This window comes from Malaya genurostris, chromosome 1, assembly GCF_030247185.1.
Source record: "Malaya genurostris strain Urasoe2022 chromosome 1, Malgen_1.1, whole genome shotgun sequence".
Taxonomy (NCBI): domain Eukaryota; kingdom Metazoa; phylum Arthropoda; class Insecta; order Diptera; family Culicidae; genus Malaya; species Malaya genurostris.
The window spans coordinates 82,942,602-82,962,675 of record NC_080570.1 but is presented as its reverse complement, the minus strand read 5'-3'; the positions used below and the strand labels follow the sequence as shown (position 1 = coordinate 82,962,675).

The following is a 20,074-nucleotide window of genomic DNA, read 5'->3' as shown; positions in this document are numbered from 1 at the left end:
TGTGCATCTAACGTGTAGTGATTGGACATGAGTCTAGACATAACACGACTGAAGTCCCTACTCACATCCAGCCCCGTGAACCATGATATTGTCGATATTTTAGGAATAATTGAGTACATCTACAGACTTAGATCATCTCTATCCCAATAAGCTTGCCAGCTGGCAACTATTCTTTGGCGAGACGCGCTATAGAATTTGTTGAAAGCAATCGGTCGCTCATAAATTTCACCCTCAATAGCACCACATTTGGCTGAAATATCGGCTCCTGTCTATACTCATGCCCGTCTCGAACAACGTTGAACCACAGAGAATAGACACTCAAGTAGAGATTTCAGTTTGTGTAAGAAATTTACGGGTGTTTTGAGCAATCACCAAGTAGCAATTCTCCTGTAATTCCTTATGGGCTCTTGCATTCGAGCTTTCATACAATGACAATTCATGCGTGCAAAATCGTTCGCAATGGTGATTTTTTTCACTTGTATACTTTACACAGCTTTTTTAAAAAAGTTTATACTAGCTTGGATTTTTTCTCTGTGGTTGAACTATTACTGCACAAAAACATAGAAGGGTGAAAATAAATAAGCAATAATCGTTGAGAACCCGAATGTATTCTTCGCTGCTGGTATACATCGTGCATGTTCATTTTATACATTCGTTCATTCACTTTACTCTTCGAATTGGTTCGAATAGCGTCACTGAGATGATCGTTTGATTCCATTCTTCGCGAAGCATTCTTTATCAAAAAAATTCATAATATCTCTTGGGGTAGCAGCAATGGGGAAGTGCTGGGATATGGTTCATCACACACACATAAGACTATGGTACTAATACAGAGTAAAACGTCTTTTTTATATAACAAATTTTGTTCAGGCCAATTTGCGTATATATAAGCTTCAGGTGGCCGATTGACCTATGTTTTGCCTTTCTCATATAGAAAGGTTATGCAATCGCTTGAAAAACCGACCAGTGAAAATTGGCCCGGAGGGCCAAGTGTCATATACCATTCGACTCAGTTCATCGAGCTGAGCAATGTCTGTGTGTGTGTGTGTGTGTGTGTGTTTGTGTGTGTGTGTATGTGTGTGTGTGCGTATGTGTCAAATAATCTCACTAGGTTTTCTCGGAGATGGCTGAACCGATTTTGACAAACTAGGATTCGAATGAAAGGTCTCGTGGCCCCATACGGAATTCCTGAATTTCATCCGAATCCGACTTCCGGTTCAATGCGAATAACAACTGCAAAAATAGATCTTCATGCGAGCAACGAAGCAGCGTCGAATATCAGAGCGATTATCCAACAAAGGCGAAGGGAAGCGAACGATGATCATTTGCGTTCGTTGAAATTTTGATATTCGAGAAACATTGTTTCCCGGATCACCTACGCGCGATGGAAATCCCAAAAATATTTTCAAGTAAGTTCAGGCATATTGACTCTGAGAAAATGTTTTACACGGACGGATCACGAATTGCAGAGTTAGCAGCAGTTCATTATAGCTTGAGTGTAATCGTCACATTATCACCAAATCATTGTTTCCATTTCACAGATAGTCTGAGCGTAATTAAAACCAAGTATCGTTGTCTGATGCAATTTTATTAGATCTTCCGGATAAGCACCCCACCAAGATCCTGTAATTGTTCGAAGAAAATTTTTCTATTTGTTGGCATTTCATTATCAGATACCAAATGTGTCCTCCCCATGTGCATTTGGAATCAAACCACACCCGGAAGTGTTTGAAAGTCAAAACCTGTTGGATCATTCTTCCCCTCATATGAAGATGAAACTGCGCGGGATCATGCTTTCTTGAAAAGACGACCAGCTCTGTTTTCTCCGCAGAGAATTCGATACCTAGATGAACAGCCCAAACGGATATGTTATCTAAGGTATCTTGCAATGCTTTTTGCAGGTCAACAGCTTTGGGTCCAGTAACTGAAACCACGCCATCATGTGCCAATTGTTTTAGTGTGCATGGAAGTACTAGACACCTGTCGATGTCATTCACGTAGAAAGTATAGAAGAGCATAAATAATTTTGCTCCAGAATTCTAAAGTAAACTTAAATCGGTGGTTTCGAAATCCGAACTAAATTTCAGTTCTAAAATCTAGTCAGGAAACCAGTTTCAGATTCCGGAATTAGGATTAAGTTCCGGAGTCCTAGTTTAAACTTGCAATAAAGTTCAGAATTTAGGTGGTTTAGGATTCTGGTTCTGAAACCAGTGCCAGAATCCAACCCAAAATTTAGTTCTGGGATTCAGATTCAGTATTCAGAAGCTGAATGCGATTACTGATAATCTGTTGATGCTGCTACGGTTTCGAGTAAATCACAAGAAATTATCGATTTTTAACTATGGTTTACCTTTTATACACGTTAATTTAAACATCAGGATCGATTTGTGCCTGACTTCCTCAATACCGTCGTAACGGGTACAAGATAGGTAAGCAAGTTTGATGAGTTTTCTTCATATTTTCCATGAATTTGAGAAAACTCGTTTTTATGTTTAGTACAATTTGAGATATTCACGGTTAAGTTCTACCATTTCTTCCACATGGCGAATATTGAAAATAGTAAGGTAAGACGAAACCACGTCAAACAATTGAGTATACCCACCGAGAGAATGTTGAAATATTTCGCTCACATAATGATAATCGTGAAAATTTTATGGAAGATTACCTTTGATGATTACCAAATTTTATTGAACAAATATTTCAAAAGATGATAAATATGAGAAATCAAATACGGCAGAAGATTATATTCTTAGCTTTGTATGCTTGGTTTTCTAGATTTTATAATTTTTATTTTCTGAAAACAAAACAAGTTCGCATCCATACAAGTTTTGAGCAATGTATTTAATCATGTAAAATCTATCTATCTTTAATTATTTGCTTTAATATGTGTTGTGCTTACCAGAGTCGGATGTGTCGAGACCAGGAGGAGGTTGTGATGATAAGGGGCCTGGTGTACTCCCAGAACCAGGTGATCTCACGTCGTCATTCACTGCACCACTGTATGATATCGATGAACTCGGTGGTCTCTGTAATACGATCATTTTAATTTAATGCTGGTATAGATAAAATCAGGTTATATGGGTTTTTATATGACCGAATAGATTGACAAAAACTTTTCCTAATCCACCTAGTGGTGTGATAATGCCTTTCTCTCGTCATTCAAAATGATTATTACAAACTTTTTTCATTAAGATAATTGAGAACACGAATTTGCGCCTACGTCGCATATATGACAACAGTTTCGAAGCCGCATCATTGGTTGCTTTCTGAAAAAGTGTGCGGATAAAAAAATCGCGATTTGTTTGTTACATTACTTATACGATTATATCTCCAGAACCGGAATCAATGATCTTCGAACTTCGAACAGCAGCAGCTCGAGAGGAGAAAAAATTCGTTTAATCGGTTTCATCACTTATACAATTATACAGGGTTGCACAAAGGAACCTGACACATTTTGTTTACCGGTTACCAAACAAGGAGATCGAGAGTTGTGCCTGACTACTTCAAAACCGTCGTTTGAGTACGATGGCAAACAAGCGTGATGAGTTTTCCGTTTTAGTTTGAAAAGTTAGAGAAAACTAATTTTGTTAGTTATTCATTGTTCTAAATTTATTCATAACTTTCTGACCATATTACTAACGACATGGAGAAAAAGTTATGTTGTTGTGTTTCGTGTAACTCGAGATAATCACTATTGAGTTATACGCACACTTCTTCAGAGCGCATTTTGAAAAGGTGACCCATTATAAAGTAAGACGTATCCACGTCAAATCATATTAAATTATAGCTGAAAATGCCGGCGCCTTTGCGCAATATAGTAAAGCAATTGGTGAAAAGTTTTGTAAATACAGGTTCTTTGACCAAAATCAAACCTCCGGGCCACGTTCGGACTGTCAGGACATCAGACAATGTTGAACGAGTTCGATCCGCTCTTGTGATGATTCAAACGCGTTCGGGTAAGAAACATGGTTGTTCTCCAAATGTCTCGTCGTTCTTATCATCGAAGCTCGCTTATCGTTCTCGAACAAGATGCTCTAAATGCTAGGCAGTGGCACGATTTATCTAAGCGACGGAGCCCACTTCCACCTGAACGGCGCAATAAATAAGCAAAATTGTCGTTATTATGCTGAGACGAATCAGTTGAAAAAGAAGCCTCACAGTTTTCATTGATTACAAGGGTGTTGTATATTATGAATTCCTTCCACAAGGTCGGACCGTCAACAAGGAATATTATTTGGGCGTTACGAGACGTTTCTGTGAAGCAATTCACCGAAAAAGACCAGATGTGTGGGCAAACAACTCTTGGATCTTACACCATTATAACGCACCGTCACACAATGCCATCGTTATCCGTAAACATTTGGCTAAAAACGAAACGAATACCATTCAGCAACCACCGAATTCATCTGATTTGGCTCCCTGTGACTTTTTCTTATTCTGATAAGATTATGGAAAAAACGCTATGATGGCCATACCGACAACTGAATATAAAAAAAATGTTTCGAGGATTGGATCAAGCGCTGGTATAAGTGTGTTGCAGTTGATGGGGAGTACTTCGAAGGGGACAATATCCATTTGGTTGAATAATCGTGTATTTTTTTTTTTTGTAAATTCCAGGACCTTTTTTTTCAAGGTAGTACACCTTCATTCTTCTACTTTCTGATGCCATTGTTGATTCAAATTCTAAAAGTAGCTTTTAAAGGAGTCCAAGCTTGCATAAATTTCCATTGCCTTATATTAAAACAAAAGGTTTAATATCTCCATTAAAGGTTACTAAATTCCATCCAAATTCGACTTTCGGTTCCAGTATTGGGTGCGGTACTGGGTGATGAAAGTTCGAAATTACAAACCATTGTTCGAAGTCAGGATACCAAGAACGTAGACACTTCTCCAAACTGCACATAAAACTATTCCATTTCGAAACCCCGCTGAACAAATTTGAAAAGTTGAAACCGGTTTTAAAAGAAATAATTCATTCTTTATTCCATTTAGACTGTCGAATGTAATTGGATCGGACTTTCGGTTCCAGTATTATAGGCTGATGAAATTTAAAATGTGGCGATGTAAAGAACATAAAAAAGCTTCGAAATGTTGCTAGAAACTTTTCCACGTTGTAGATTTTGTTAGTTTGTGATCTAACACATTTTGACCAAATGGATTTTAATAATCATAAATTCAATAAAAAGATTTTTTATTACGACTTTCGGTTGTAGTATTATTAGATTATAGAAATCTACGTTTGAAATGCCGATGCGAAAAACGAACTTCTTAGAATTTTTCTATTACTTAGGCCACATTGTTAGGTGATGTCCATTGAAACTCATTTTGCTATCCTTCCCGAGATCCAGTTCCGAGAATACATGTAGTAATGTTAAAAAATTCTCATATTAACGATTATGAGAATTGCGTATTAACGATAATGAGAATAACATCATAACACCACTAGGTAGAATTAAACAGGTTTACATTCCTTTGTGAAATTTGGCCTTTCTGTTTCAACAGACTTCGCAGCCGATTCTTAGTGTACAGAATCATTGCATGGCTAGTACTATGGATCCTACTGACACTAAGAATCCTTCCAGGCTCGAACATACAACAACTGGCTTGTAAGACCAGCGCCCTATGCATTGAACCGCCAACCCGGGACAAATCATGTTGCATCCAGTAACCGTAAATAAAAAATATTCAACATATACAGTCATTGATTGAAAGTTTCACTGAGAGATGTTTTTGTTAGTTCATTCGTACACTTACTTGGTAACGTATCAGCATGATCGAAATCTCAGAGAGACAATAAATTTTTCGAAAAACCATCACAATATTCAGTCGGATTGGAAATTTGTTGAAAAAAATTCTAGGTTAAGTGCTTGATTTTCACGAACATGGAAGGAAGAAACAATGATAATAAAATTGGAAATCCAATCACGAAGCATGCATATTTTTTAAGAATTCACCCTGTTGTATTTCGAATATTAATACACAGAACTGTCTCGCTTGTCAGGCGAATACAGCCAGCTCAAACAAACGCCTAAGTGCTGGGTACTCGAAACAGACCAAATCCTGTACTTTTGTTACTTCTTTAAATCCAATTAATGCTAAATAGCGTGTCATTAGGTTTAACCGAAGTAGTGCATAAGAGTAAATTAATCAGCTGGATACAAAACCAAAGCCTTGTAGTCATTACTTAGTATGTAATTTATTTTCATTAATTTTTTATTGCGTATTGAGAGCTGTGAAACTAACATCAATTGGATTATGAGCCCAACTGATAACATTTAAATACTGTTGCGATTAGCACTGTGAAAATTGCAAAAAAAAAACTGATCAAATTACCTTAGATTTGCACTACACTGCTAATTTTAATTTTAGATTTACAAAGAAGCAATATTTATAGTTCTTTAGGTAACATTTAGAGCCATTAGAAGGACTGATTTTGTATAATGTTCCACATTTTCGTCCATTTTCCGTTGTATTTTGCTCAAATGCAAACGACAACCAACAGGATGATGTAATCGATTTTCTTCTAAGGAAAACTCGCCCTGCGACCCAAGCGTTTGAGGTTTTGTACAACGCTAAAGGTTTGCTCTCATTACTGGCGACTGCTGCTCTCGACGATCGAAGTCCAATTGAAAACACGACCTGAGCGTTTGAGGCTTTATACCACGCAAAAGGTCTGCTTTCATTGCCGACTGCTCCACCTGACGACCGAAGTCCAAATGAAAGCACGATCTGAGCGTTTCACGCTTTATGCTTGGTTTGTTCTTGACCTCACCTTGACATCCAGTTCCGTCTGAAGCACCAGATTTTCAGTCAAGGTTTACCTTTTATACTCGTCCAGTAGATGATCGGAATTCATATGTGCCTGACTATCTCAAAACCGTCGTCCGGGTGCGGAAAACGTAAACAAGCGTGATAAATTTTCCTCCAAAAGTTATCAAAAACTTTGTTCTTCAGTTATTTATGGTTTTCTCACGCTGTTAAAACTTTAACCCCGATAGCTTGTAGAAAAAATTATGTTGTCGGGTTAAGTACATCGTGAGATATTCGCGATAAAGTTCTGCCCATTCTTATACAGGGTAAATTTTTAAAACGGCGCCCCATAGTAAAGTAAGTCGTATTCACGACAAAATATTGACAATAATCGTATATCCGAAAAATAAAAATTACATTTTTAAAACTCTCCTATCAACAGATTAAAATTTGTAAAATAGGCAAATAATATATAATTCTCTGCGGATCTACTTTTTAGAACTGTCGATAGCGGGGAGAGATATGGACAAATTGTCCGGCAGGCAACCAACAAATGCTTCGCGCCGTACCTATTGTTTGCTCGATCGCAGCGATGACACCCAGCTGCCGCTGCACGCTAGCGATGCTGTACTCACAGTTCGCAATTTAATACAACATGCTTGTATTAACACACATTTATTTCATGCAGACCGTAAACTTATTTATTATAAACTTATATTATACTTTCAACTTATATTAAAACATTTGAACTTAAACTAGAACACAGTAAAATAGGACGCGATGTCCCTTCGATCGTAGGTAGTCATGCACTGTTCTCTGCCTATCATCGATGGTGATAATAACCCTTGAAGAAGGCGCACTTGATCAATTGTTTGATCATCGCTCGTATAACGGTAAGATACGGGTGAATTAATTCGATGTATGAGTTGTATCTCGGGTAACACGAAACAGTGGGATTATAGAAGCGAACATATTGCCCCCGCAGAAATAACAATTTCTGAACCGATTATTGACGTTGTATGGATCCATCTTCGTTATGGTAAATTTATCGTGGACTATGGCCTTCCTGTAGCTCATCCCGCGCGGACTCTATATTTGGAGCGCTTGAACATTTAGTCGATTTCCGTTGAAAGACGTGTGGTTGTAGGTTGGCGCTATGTTGATCCGTTCCTCGGAAACATCGAAGTGTTGATCTGCCTCGCAGAAACCATCGTAGTTGACTATGATGAATTAGCTTGAGCGTTATCATGATGTCTTCATTGATGATGTTGATTCAGTTGTCTCGATCGGGAGAATGCAAATCTTTGCAGCGGGACGTGTGATGATGCCATTTGCAGTCTGGAGTGTCACAACGCGAACAACACCGTCTTTACCAGGATGCAGTTCACGGACACGCGCCATTGGCCAACGCATCGGTGGAAGGTTCTCTTCTAGAATAATGACAAGTTGATCGATTTGTAGTTTCACAGGTGGTTTGTACCATTTTGTGCGTGGTTGGAGTGTTGCAAGATACTCAACATGCCATCACTTCCAGATGTCTTGCAGAATTTTTTGAATTTGCTGCCATTGATGTAGCCTATTGAACGGAATTGAGTCGTAGTTGTTGTCAGGAACAGAATTGAGCGCAGTTCCGATTAAAAAATGCCCAGGTGTTAGAGCCTGCAGATCTGATGGATCTTCGTAAAGTTTTGTAAGAGGACGTGAATTAAGGCAACATTCAATCTGCGTTAAAAGTGTCTCCATATCGTCAAAGTCGAGTTTCCTGTCACCCAGCACTCGGACAAAATGTTTTTGAGCCGAGTTTATGGCTGCCTCCCAGAGGCCGCCAAAGTGAGAGCCTCTTGGAGGGTTGAAATGCCAACGTATTCCGCAGTCAGAACATTCTCGGGCCATACCATGTTTAAATTCCTTTGCACGAATCAACCGTCGGATGTCGTTGGCTGCACCGACGAAATTACTTCCGTTATCAGTCCAAACATCAGAACATAACCCTCTTCTTGAAACGAAGCGACGAAAGGCTTGCAGAAACTTGACTGTAGTAAGGTCAACGACTAGCTCTAAATGAGCGGCTTTCGTGGAGAAGCAGACAAACACTGCAACATATGCCTTCGGTGGTGCATCACGTCGGTGTCTAGGTTTGAGATGTATAGGTCCCCAAAAATCAATTCCAACTGTGGAGAACGGTCTTGATGCGGTTACTCTTGAAGACGGAAGCTCGGACATAAATTGCTCGACTAACTTCGGCTTGGCTCGAGAACAGGTTACACATGCGTGTATAATACGACGCACTACACTACGACCTCCTAGAATCCAGAATCGAAGCCTAATGGTGTTTGTCAAGAGCTGCGTAGCTGCGTGCAGCAAACGTTGATGGTAGCAACAAATTAATAGCTTGGAGAATTGGTGAGATCCTGGCAGCAGGATCTGATGTTTGGAATCGAACGAAACGGTGGCGCGATCCAGCCGCCCACCGATACGAATAACGTTATCTGTTCTTATTATCGGATGAAACCAACGGAGACGAGAATTTGAAGCTACTGTCTGTGTTTCCTGCAATGACTTCCATTCTGCAGGGAAACTATCCCATTGAACCAGCCGAACGAGTGTTAGCTCTGCGTCTCTGATTTCCGATGTCGTGAGGGTTGAAAACATTCGTTCCTTCTTTTCCGATCGAAGGTTTTTAGCGAAACGCTGACAATAAGCTGTTGTACGAAGAAGACGCTGATAATCCGAAAATCGAGAGGTATACTCTTCAATGAATGAAACTGACAGAGAAGTTGCTGCCAACATGGATCTTCGCGCCTCGTTCATAGTATCTGAACTGTCTACTCTTTCAAAGATTTGAACAGGCCAAAATTCCTTATGCTTCTTAAGCCACGGCGATCCTTGCCACCAAAGTTCACACTTCAAGATATCATCTGCCGGAAGCCCTCTGGAAACGATATCCGCTGGATTTTCCGCTCCTGCTACGTGATTCCATTCGCAGTTCTGTGTGGCATGCTGAATCTTCGACACTCGGTTAGCGACAAACGTTGACCACGTCGATGGAGGAGATTTCAACCAACTTAGGACTGTTGTTGAGTCTACACAGAAATATGTTCTCACTGTAGTACGCAACGACTTCGAAATCTTCTCGTACAATTCTGCAGATAGCAGAGCCCCACAGAGCTCAAGACGTGGGATGGACTGCTGTTTAATAGGTGCTACTCGAGATCGCGATGTTAGAAGTGCTATTTTTATCACTCCTGCTGCATTCATCGAACGAATGTAGGCACAAGAGCCATATGCGAGCTCGGAAGCGTCTGAAAAAATATGAAGTTCGAAGATAGTTGTGTTGGGAAGTACAATCAGCCTTTCGATGCGTAGTTCTAGTAATAGGGGTAACTGAGAGCAATATGAGATCCACTTATTTTTCATATTTTCTGGAAGTTCTTGATCCCAATCGATCGATTTACTGTTTTCGTTCTTCAAGCTCCACAGTGCCTGCATGAAGATTTTTGCAATTACTATTACCGGACTCACTAAACCTAGTGGGTCGAACAATTTCGCTATGCAGGAGAGTGTAGTACGTTTGGTAATAGCTGTAGAAGAATCAAAGCAAGGCGTTTCAAAATAATATTTCAGACAATCTGCTTGTGGTTCCCAATGTAATCCAAGTGATTTAATGGTCTGATCCTTGCTGAACTCGACAGTCTGTTTCAGCGCTCGATTATCTTCTGGTATACCTTCTAGTGCGCCCAAAGAATTACTGGCCCACTTTCGAAGCTGTAATCCTGCTGAACCAAACATTGCTTCCATTTGAGTACGCAGTTCAATGGCCTCTTCGACGTTTTTTCCACCTGAGAGAAAGTCGTCCACATAAAAATCCTCACACGTGGCTTTGGCTGCGATAGGATACTTCAGTTGTTCATCCTTCGCCAGCTGTTGAAGGACTCGTGTTGCTAGGTACGGAGCAGCAGCGGTTCCGTAGGTTACCGTTTTCAACTCATAAATTTCGATTGATTCAGCCGGTGACGAACGCCAGAAAATTCTTTGTAACGGCGTATCTTCCTCATGCAGTCGAACTTGCCGAAACATTTTTGCAACATCTGCAACCAGCATTATCGGATGTATACGAGATCGCATGATAATGGAACGCAAATCTTCTTGAATAATTGGTCCTACTAGCATGACGTCGTTAAGTGATAGTCCTGTTTCACTCTTGCATGAAGCGTCAAAAACGACCCGAAGCTTGGTCGTGCTGCTTGCTTCTCGAATCACAGGATGGTGTGGTAAGAAGAATGATGGTTTTGTTTCTGCTTGTACTGGACTAATGCGCTTCATATGCCCGAGCCGAATGTACTCCTCCATAAATTCGCGATATTGACTAGCAAGCCTAGCATCGCGACCTAATCGACGTTCGATGAGACGAAATCGATGAAATGCTGTTTGTTTATTATCTCCCAATTTGCTCAGTTTTTCGCATTTCAGTGGAAGACGAACGCAATATCGACCATCGATGTCGCGGGAAACAGTGTCTCGAAAGTGATTTTCGCAAAGCGTTTCCTGTATTGAGTATGCTGGCGATGCGTCATCTTCAATGATCCAAAATTTTTCCATTGCACGATGTATATCTGACAGAGTAGCAACGTTACAAGCTACAGGGGAATGATTGACGACAATTTCCATCCTTCCGGTGACGACCCAGCCAAAGACTGAATTTATAAGGCATGGCAAAGTCTCACCCAATGGAATTCGACCTGCCACAGTGAAGAGATCGAAGAATACTTCTGCACCTAACACAACGTCAACTGTCCCTGGTTCATAAAAGGAAGGATCCGCCAGTTGAATTCCAGACGGAATGACCCATTTAGAGGCATCAATAGCTAGAGACGGTAGATCGACTGTCACCTTGGGAAGCACGAACAAATCTATCACATCGCAATATGTTGAAATTCGGGACTTTATCGTCGATCTAAATTTAAACTGTACTGATGTAGATGATTGTCCTATACCTGCAATAGGGAGATCAACCCTACTTCGACGAACGCTCATTCGCTGACAAATGCTTTCGCTAGCAAAGCAGCATTCACTTCCCGAATCTAGTAGTGCTCTAACTGGATACTCGCTTCCCTTGTCGTCAACAAGGATGATTATAGCTGTTGCTAACAGAATCCTGTTTCTTAAATTACTGCTTGCATTGCAGCTAAACACACCTGTATGAGTAGCTGGTGTTGATGAAACTCCAATAGGATGGTTTGGAAGTTTTGATGCATCCGACTGGTTGAGCTGTGGTGTGATAGTTGCTGTTTGGCTACTGCCTTCCATTCCTTGGGATGGGCATAATTGGGTATGATGACGTCCGCGGCATTTGCGGCAGCTACCTTCAGAGGAACAAGCCCTCGCCATATGTCCACGGCGTAAACAGTTTCTGCATAATTGGTTGCGACGAACGAACTGCTCCCTTTCATGTGCTGTATACTGCGAAAACGTCTCACATTGATAGATGGAATGCGATCCACTACAAACTGGACAATTACGCATGTTTCCTTGTATAATTCCATGGTAACCAGTGCGTTGTGAAGTTAGTTTTTTTGTGACTATTTGTGACAGCGTGTCTCCAGATTTGTGAACCACCGTTTGCAGAACATTGACTCGACGTTGAAGGAATTCTATCAACTGACTGAATTTCGTCGTTTGATTCATCTCGGCATATTCCTCCCAATCTCGCCTTGTAACTGTATCCAAACGAGTGCTCAGAAAATGAATGAGCAACACATCCCAATGTTCCGTACGTTCGCCCAGCTGCTTCAGAATTTTTACGTTCGCCTCGAATTTTTCAATTAAGGAATGCAACTCCAATGATGCTTCTCGTTTCATGCAGGGAAAGTCAAATAAAGACTGCACGTAAGTACGCTTCAGACGACGAGGATTGGAAAAGTGCTCCTCAAGCATTTTCCACGCAACTGGGTATTGTTCATTGCATATGGGAATTGTTTGTATTAGTTTGAGCGCCTCACCAGTTAATGAAGAGCGCAAATAGTAAAACTTCTGTATTGTAGATAAGTGTGTAGAGGAATGAACAAGTGACATGAACAAATCATGAAAATTCAACCATGTTTCAAAGTCTCCACTAAACACGGGTAATCTTACGTCGGGCAATTTAACATGGGGTATTTGATTAGTTGGTTCTGGCATCGATCGTTGAGGGTTTTGAGAGTTCATGCTGGGTTTACTGTATAGTAGAAGCTTGCCTTTAACGCGATAGTACGCCTTTTCAAATTCTGTACGTTCCTTCAAGTAGGCTTCTAGGATTTCCTCGTTTTCTTCCGTGCTCTCTAACTCGCCCTGTACCTCGTTGAATTCATTCCACAACGCAACAAAATTTTCTAGCCGGACCGATACCTCTACAGTATCTAGCTCTTCTTGATAATTTGTGACGAAAGCAGTGATTTCCGTGAATGATGTGATTATGCTGCGTTTTCGATTTTTCAGTGAACGCAGTTTGCGTTCTATCGCCGACATTTCGTTGCACAGTCACCTACAAGCGAAAGACCGCGTAGACCGAAACAATAAATAGTTAAAATGGAACCTCAATTACCTGATTGAGGCCAATGGATGCCTTGAATAAACTGTTTGTTTCTTAAGAATTAGATCCGTCTTCCGAAACGCCTTTAATTTTGTAAAATGGCTGTTTTTGCGAACCCAGAACCTTCAAAATGGCCGACAAATGGTGTGCTCGATCGAAAGGAATGGTGAGCCCAAGTTGATGTAAATTGCTCTTAGTGCGACTTGTGATGACGAAGAGGTTTAGTCCTTAGTGAGGCATTATGAATGCCTTGTACTTGTTATTCTACAATGGCGCGTCCGCCATACTATTTTGAGTTATGCGTTATACGAAAAGCATATGCCGGGTAGACGGATAATTCCTATCGACGTCTATCCGGTTCGAAGGACCATGTCGATAGCCGGGGAGAGATATGGACAAATTGTCCGGCAGGCAACCAACAAATGCTTCGCGCCGTACCTATTGTTTGCTCGATCGCAGCGATGACACCCAGCTGCCGCTGCACGCTAGCGATGCTGTACTCACAGTTCGCAATTTAATACAACATGCTTGTATTAACACACATTTATTTCATGCAGACCGTAAACTTATTTATTATAAACTTATATTATACTTTCAACTTATATTAAAACATTTGAACTTAAACTAGAACACAGTAAAATAGGACGCGATGTCCCTTCGATCGTAGGTAGTCATGCACTGTTCTCTGCCTATCATCGATGGTGATAATAACCCTTGAAGAAGGCGCACTTGATCAATTGTTTGATCATCGCTCGTATAACGGTAAGATACGGGTGAATTAATTCGATGTATGAGTTGTATCTCGGGTAACACGAAACAGTGGGATTATAGAAGCGAACAAGAACTATATTTTGGTTTATTTCTTGCAAAACTACAGAAAAATAAAATTGAGAACTATAATTATTATAATATAGTTTTTAATGCCAATTTACAGAAATTTCCCCCCCCACCCCCCCCCCCCCCCCCCGTCTTTTTTATCATAAATTTAGTGTTAGTTGTTTTAGAAATTACGTTAGGTGTTAGTTGTTTTAGATATTACGATTAGTTATTTCAACTTAAGCAAAATTATTGATTTTGAATGACAATAAAATATTCCTCATTGATATACGTTCTGATTTTTCAAATGAAAATTCGGTATGTTAAGATATATAAAAAAATATGTAATATTTAATATAAATAATATATTATATTATGACGGTATAAATAAAAGTTAATGTTGTTGTAGTAACAACATAATAGGAAAATAGACTAGAAACAGGATTTTTATTCACTGAAGTAATGATTGTTGATTTTTCAGAAAGTAACACATCAAATTAATTGATTTCTATGATTGATAACTGATTTGCGAAAAAACTAGTATATCAATTCAAAGTCTAATAAGAACCTATGTTCCTAAAATTTATTTTTAATTTTTAATTTTCGGTAAATAATCACACTCATATCCTATCAAGCCAAGTATTATTTTTAATGAAGCAGAAAAATGATATTACCTTCCATTTATCGGTATGATGAAACCTTTTTCAGCCCTTGTTTTATATTGAATGAATTATTCATTGAAACCATTTTATATTTTTGTTTTTAATATACTGTCTTTTAGTAGTGTTGGTGTCAACGAAACTTTCTAATTGTGACCACTATATTACTTACGAGCAAAAAGTCGAACCGAATGCATTGATTTTTATTTTTTGAGCCATTGCAACTTACAGTTTCAACAGATTATATGAATGAATATTAAACATTTTTAATTTAATCACTTTGTTCATACAATTTTTGTACATGACTTGAAGATAACAGGATCCTCATTTATTAACATGCATTTCACGATGGAGAATCAAGTTGATTTTAAGATCAAAATTCAAACGCATACAATTCACTGAGTTCTAGTTTTGGGTAAACAAGTTTTGTTAATTGCAATATCTCTAACGGCTATCAGTTCTGTGCATAGCACTACTTTATATCAATCGTATCTTCTTGTAACACCAGAGCAGTAAAGATGTAGATAATTTATCATCACATTAATATTCTGACAACTAGTGTTATGATAATCATTAATATACTATCATTCAAAAATTACTCTTCACGAATTTCAACTTAAGTAATGGTTGATTTTCCATTCCGATTTTTGTTTTGCTTTGTGCTGTTTTTGACATTAGACAGCATTAAAAACAACATATTTTTCAACTACTTCAATATGTGCAAATCAAATAGCAAATTGGTTGAATCATCTAATTATTAGTTAAAACAACTACTGCAAAAATCAAAAATTGCGAAATCGTATTTTTTTGATTGGAGGATTCTCCGTGCAATATCTACTTTTTGATACACTATATTTACCTCTTATAAATAAGTAATATATGACTATTTATTTTCTTATACTGTATTTTCCGGGTATATTTCGATTCAATACAGATTGACGTCAGATAAAAAACTAGTGCCACCGACGCTGTACGATATTCGAAGCGATATTTAAGCTACTCTGATTTGTTCGAACGAAAGATATAACAAGTCGTTTCATTCCGACTTTTAATATCAAAACTAACAGTGGCAAATGTCAGAAACAATAGTGCAGGCTCGACTTGGATATACACAATGGTTTGTAGGAATGGAAGCATTATAAAGCGCCCCTGCTGACCAAAACGCCCCCTTCCTCTTTTAAGTATTGAAAACTTTTCCAAAGAAAAGCTTATTATTAACACTATCTTTTCGTAAGATCTTTCTGCTATGTAAGTTTGACAGTTGTCGTTTGTTGCAAAATATGAAAAAATGGAAAATATGATTAGGCAGCCCTTCGATGTAAGGTATTGGTTCGATCAAACAAGCATTTTAACCGTGTTAAATGTCTAATGGTAAATGGCCACTTAGTAATTAACATTTACTAGTGCAAATATCTTTGTTCACAGTCAATTCTCATCACTTCTACCGAAATCGTTGAAAATTATGTTTTTCAGGCGTATTGCAATGAAATGCCTACATTCTCAATGTGAGGACATATTATAACATTTTACCCTATATAATATTGTCTATTACCACATGCTAATGGAACTTTGAAATGCACACGGATATGTAGAAATAATATAAATCTACCTTCAAATCATCTGGTTAGAAGCGTTTGAAATTATGGTGATTCTGAGCCTGATCATCGAGATTTAAATCCATTGCCGATACCATAGTTGAGAAATTATGAAAATCATGGACCTAATGTGAAAATTTTAAATTTTTAATTCTTTTAGAACACAAATTTTTAAACACTACTTGACAACAAAGAAAGTCGCCATCTTAGATTAGATAATAGCTCAAAACATTACTATTTGGCATCAACTCCTCATACTCGTACCAAAAATAATAATAATATTGTAAGAATTGCAATTGCCCCGATAAAGTCACCCATTTGGGTTTAATAGTGATTTAAAACATCAAAGATTTGAAACAACAGACAAAAATAATCATTGACATCCACTCACCAAGCTGGTTGACGTGCTCTGATTGACACGTTCTAACATCAATCAAATCAATTGTTAAATCTCGATGATCAGGCTTAGAACCACCATAATTTTAAATTTAAAATAATAAATTTAATAAATAATTTTAAACGCTTCTAACCAGATGATTTGAAGGTAGATTTTTATTATTTCTACATATACATTAGGGGCTGTCCATAAAAGACGTCACGCTTTTTTTTGACGATTTTTGACTCCCCATTCCCCCTTTGTCACAAAATGTCACAGAAGCAAAGACCCCCCCACCCCCCTATGTCACATGTCACGAATTCAAAATAAATAAAATTCATCTCAATACATTCTCAATATGTATGACAAACCATACAAATATGAGGGAAAAATCGATTTATTGCATGCTGTCATTAGATTAAAATCCCTAAAATCATTGGATTAATATCCCTAAAACTACAAAATCATCGGAATTATTTTATTAATATCAATTATATAAATTAACAGAAGTATTTGGTTGGAATTGATGAAACATTTAAATCATCTGTTTTATTCCTCCTAGGGGTACACAGATATATTGTTGTTTTAGGTAAAGAATAATATTTCCTTAGTGTAGCATACAGGGCTGAGAAAATAAAGACCAAAACCTCATCAAAACGAGATCACTGCCGAAGAATCTTTTCAAGATCAGTTGATCAGTGAATTTTAAATCACATCGATCAATATCGGTACTGATCTTCCGTCACACAATGGGTAGTGATTTTGAGCTAAAATGATTCTTGATTAATGTAAGTTCAATCATTGGATGATTCGAAAAGCTTTGTTGTTGATGGAGGAAAATCACATATGATCAAGATAAGACATGACATGATCTACCTCTGAAATCGTTGATCTCCCGCCCTTTTTCAAATGGAGTACAATAGAATAAACTGCATTAGAATCAGATAAGAGAAATTCTTATGATATACTATTATCAATGCTAGAAAATCAAATTACTGTAAAAATTGTCAGTGCATTACTTAAGTTAAACCGTTTGAAGGCATCTTTTTCTTTTTTACTCATATTAGGCAAAAATTATTAATTTCGCTAATTTACTCGCTCCTCCGTGTACTTTTGCTGATCACAACAGAAATGATTTCCTGCATCATTCATTTCCGAATTTACAAGAAGAAGCGTTTACATCAACAAATACACGTTTTTCTATAGAATGTAAACGTTTATTGTGGAGATTTTTTCAGGAAATAGGGCAAAGCAGTAATATAATTTGGTATTTCAAAAATGCGCTTATTGAAAATTTTTGGACGTCACATTCCAAAAACCTACCCCTTCCCCCTGACACCAAAGGTCACGTTTTATGAAACACCCCCCTCCCCCTTGCGGCGTGACGTCTTTTATGGACAGCCCCTTAGATTAGGTCCTGAGATAAATTTGAACCATTTTCAATGCCGATATTATGCTTTATAAGACTATATTAATTTCTAACCATTTAATTAGGTCACATTATTATTGTTTGGTTCAATAATAGTAGCTAAGGGCTTACGCTGAAAGATAGTTCATTGTGTTTAATGGAAAAGAAGTATCTAGTATTATTTTCATAACACAACTTTGAACTGAATCCATTTGCAAGTCACCGTTTCGCACGTAAATGGAGATTCCAGTATGCTTAAGACCCGTTAATAAATCAGTAGTTCAGTTTTGAAGTAATACTTTTGAACCAAGTAAAATGTTAAATTAACTTCTCAACGGTCTCAACGATTACATCGTACATTGTTCATTGTTTATTGCAAGGGATAGGCAAATGACAGCTTTATCAGAACAAAATATTAAAAAAAGATATATATATATATATATATATATATATATATATATATATATATATATATATATATATATATATATATATATATATATATATATATATATATATATATATATATATATATATATATATATATATATATATATATATATATATATATATATATATATATATATACTAGCGGACCCCTGCACACTTCGTAGCGCAATAATATTAGATTAGATTTAGAAAATCAAAACTACTTATCAATTTGAATGATTATTGAAGAAAAATATCATTATAATGCTCTATGATAGTGGCCACAACCTTTCTATATCGCGGACAACAGGACAAAATATAAAAAAACCGATGGTTTACCGAAACGCAAACAGGCAGCGTACTTACCATCCGAAAAAACTCTAAATTCACGCTGCAGACTCATAACGATTATTGACGGTAATAAAAGTTAAACGGATGAGAAAATGACGTTCGAATTGAAATAGCTTAGCAGTGGGCATCATTGGGATGCGTGGAATGAAAACTTCTTCTTCTTCTTCTAATACTACAATCAAAATTGTTGTCTCGACAACATTTGCGATTAACTTTTGAACTTTTAACCTTTTTCTGTACTTGTTCCTCTATTGTCTGCACTTCATTTTATACTTTATGTGCTAGTTTCTGTAATTTGTGTGTTTGTTCCTGTACTTTCTGTGCTTGTTTCAGAATTTTTTCCTGTAAGTTTTATAACTGCTCACGTATTTTCTGTACTTGGTCCTGTAACTTCTGTACTTATATCTGTACCATCTGCACATTCTGTACCTTTTACTGCACTCAATTGTGTCAGTACTTCCTGAACTTGTTTCCCTCATTTATGTACCTGGTTTTGTACTTTCTGCACTTGTTCCTGTACCTTCTTTATTCTCTCCTGAACTTAGTTTCTGTACTTGTTCCTTTTATTTCTGTACCTGTCTGTAGCTGTCCTTGTGAATTTCTCACAGCTCAAAAATTATCTTTGGATGGAAAATTATTTCGAATACTCTTTAATTAAAATAATCGAACGACACTCACGATTGCTCGAGATTAGTGAAGTAGAATGGTAGCGTGTTCTGTAAAAAAGAAACATCTGACAATTGTTTTTGATTCGATCTCAACATTTTCCCCCAAATCAGGTACACACGTACACTTCGGCCTTTAAAGCAGTTTTTTTCCGCTCCTAAAAGTCCCAAATGAATCAAGCAAAATACAACAAAAATCAGTTTGATGGTTTATGAGCAAGAGAGTTTGAATCCGAATAGGTAAAACATGTCGATGAGTTCCCAAATCTCGGTTCAATCGATGTAATTTAAAAACAGAAGTCATTGGTACAGTCACAGTACATTGGACGAAACTGTTCATAGTTACTCAAATGCAAATAATTTGAAATTTCGGAATACTCTGGGTTGATATAATTCGAATCGCGTTTGGGCCAATTGAAGACCATTACTGGAGTTTTAGTAAAACAACGAATCATAA

At 37.7% G+C, this 20,074-nt stretch overlaps 1 protein-coding gene across 1 annotated transcript in view; it reads right to left on the bottom strand.

Moving 5' to 3' along the window:
• The window catches only part of LOC131440640 (homeobox protein homothorax-like), a 256,640-nt gene that overhangs the window by 70,148 nt on the left and 166,418 nt on the right, over positions 1–20,074 (bottom strand). The window contains exon 7 of the mRNA XM_058612100.1: positions 2,900–3,026. Within this exon, the coding sequence (XP_058468083.1) occupies positions 2,900–3,026 (127 nt within the window). The remainder of the gene's footprint in view (positions 1–2,899; positions 3,027–20,074) is intronic.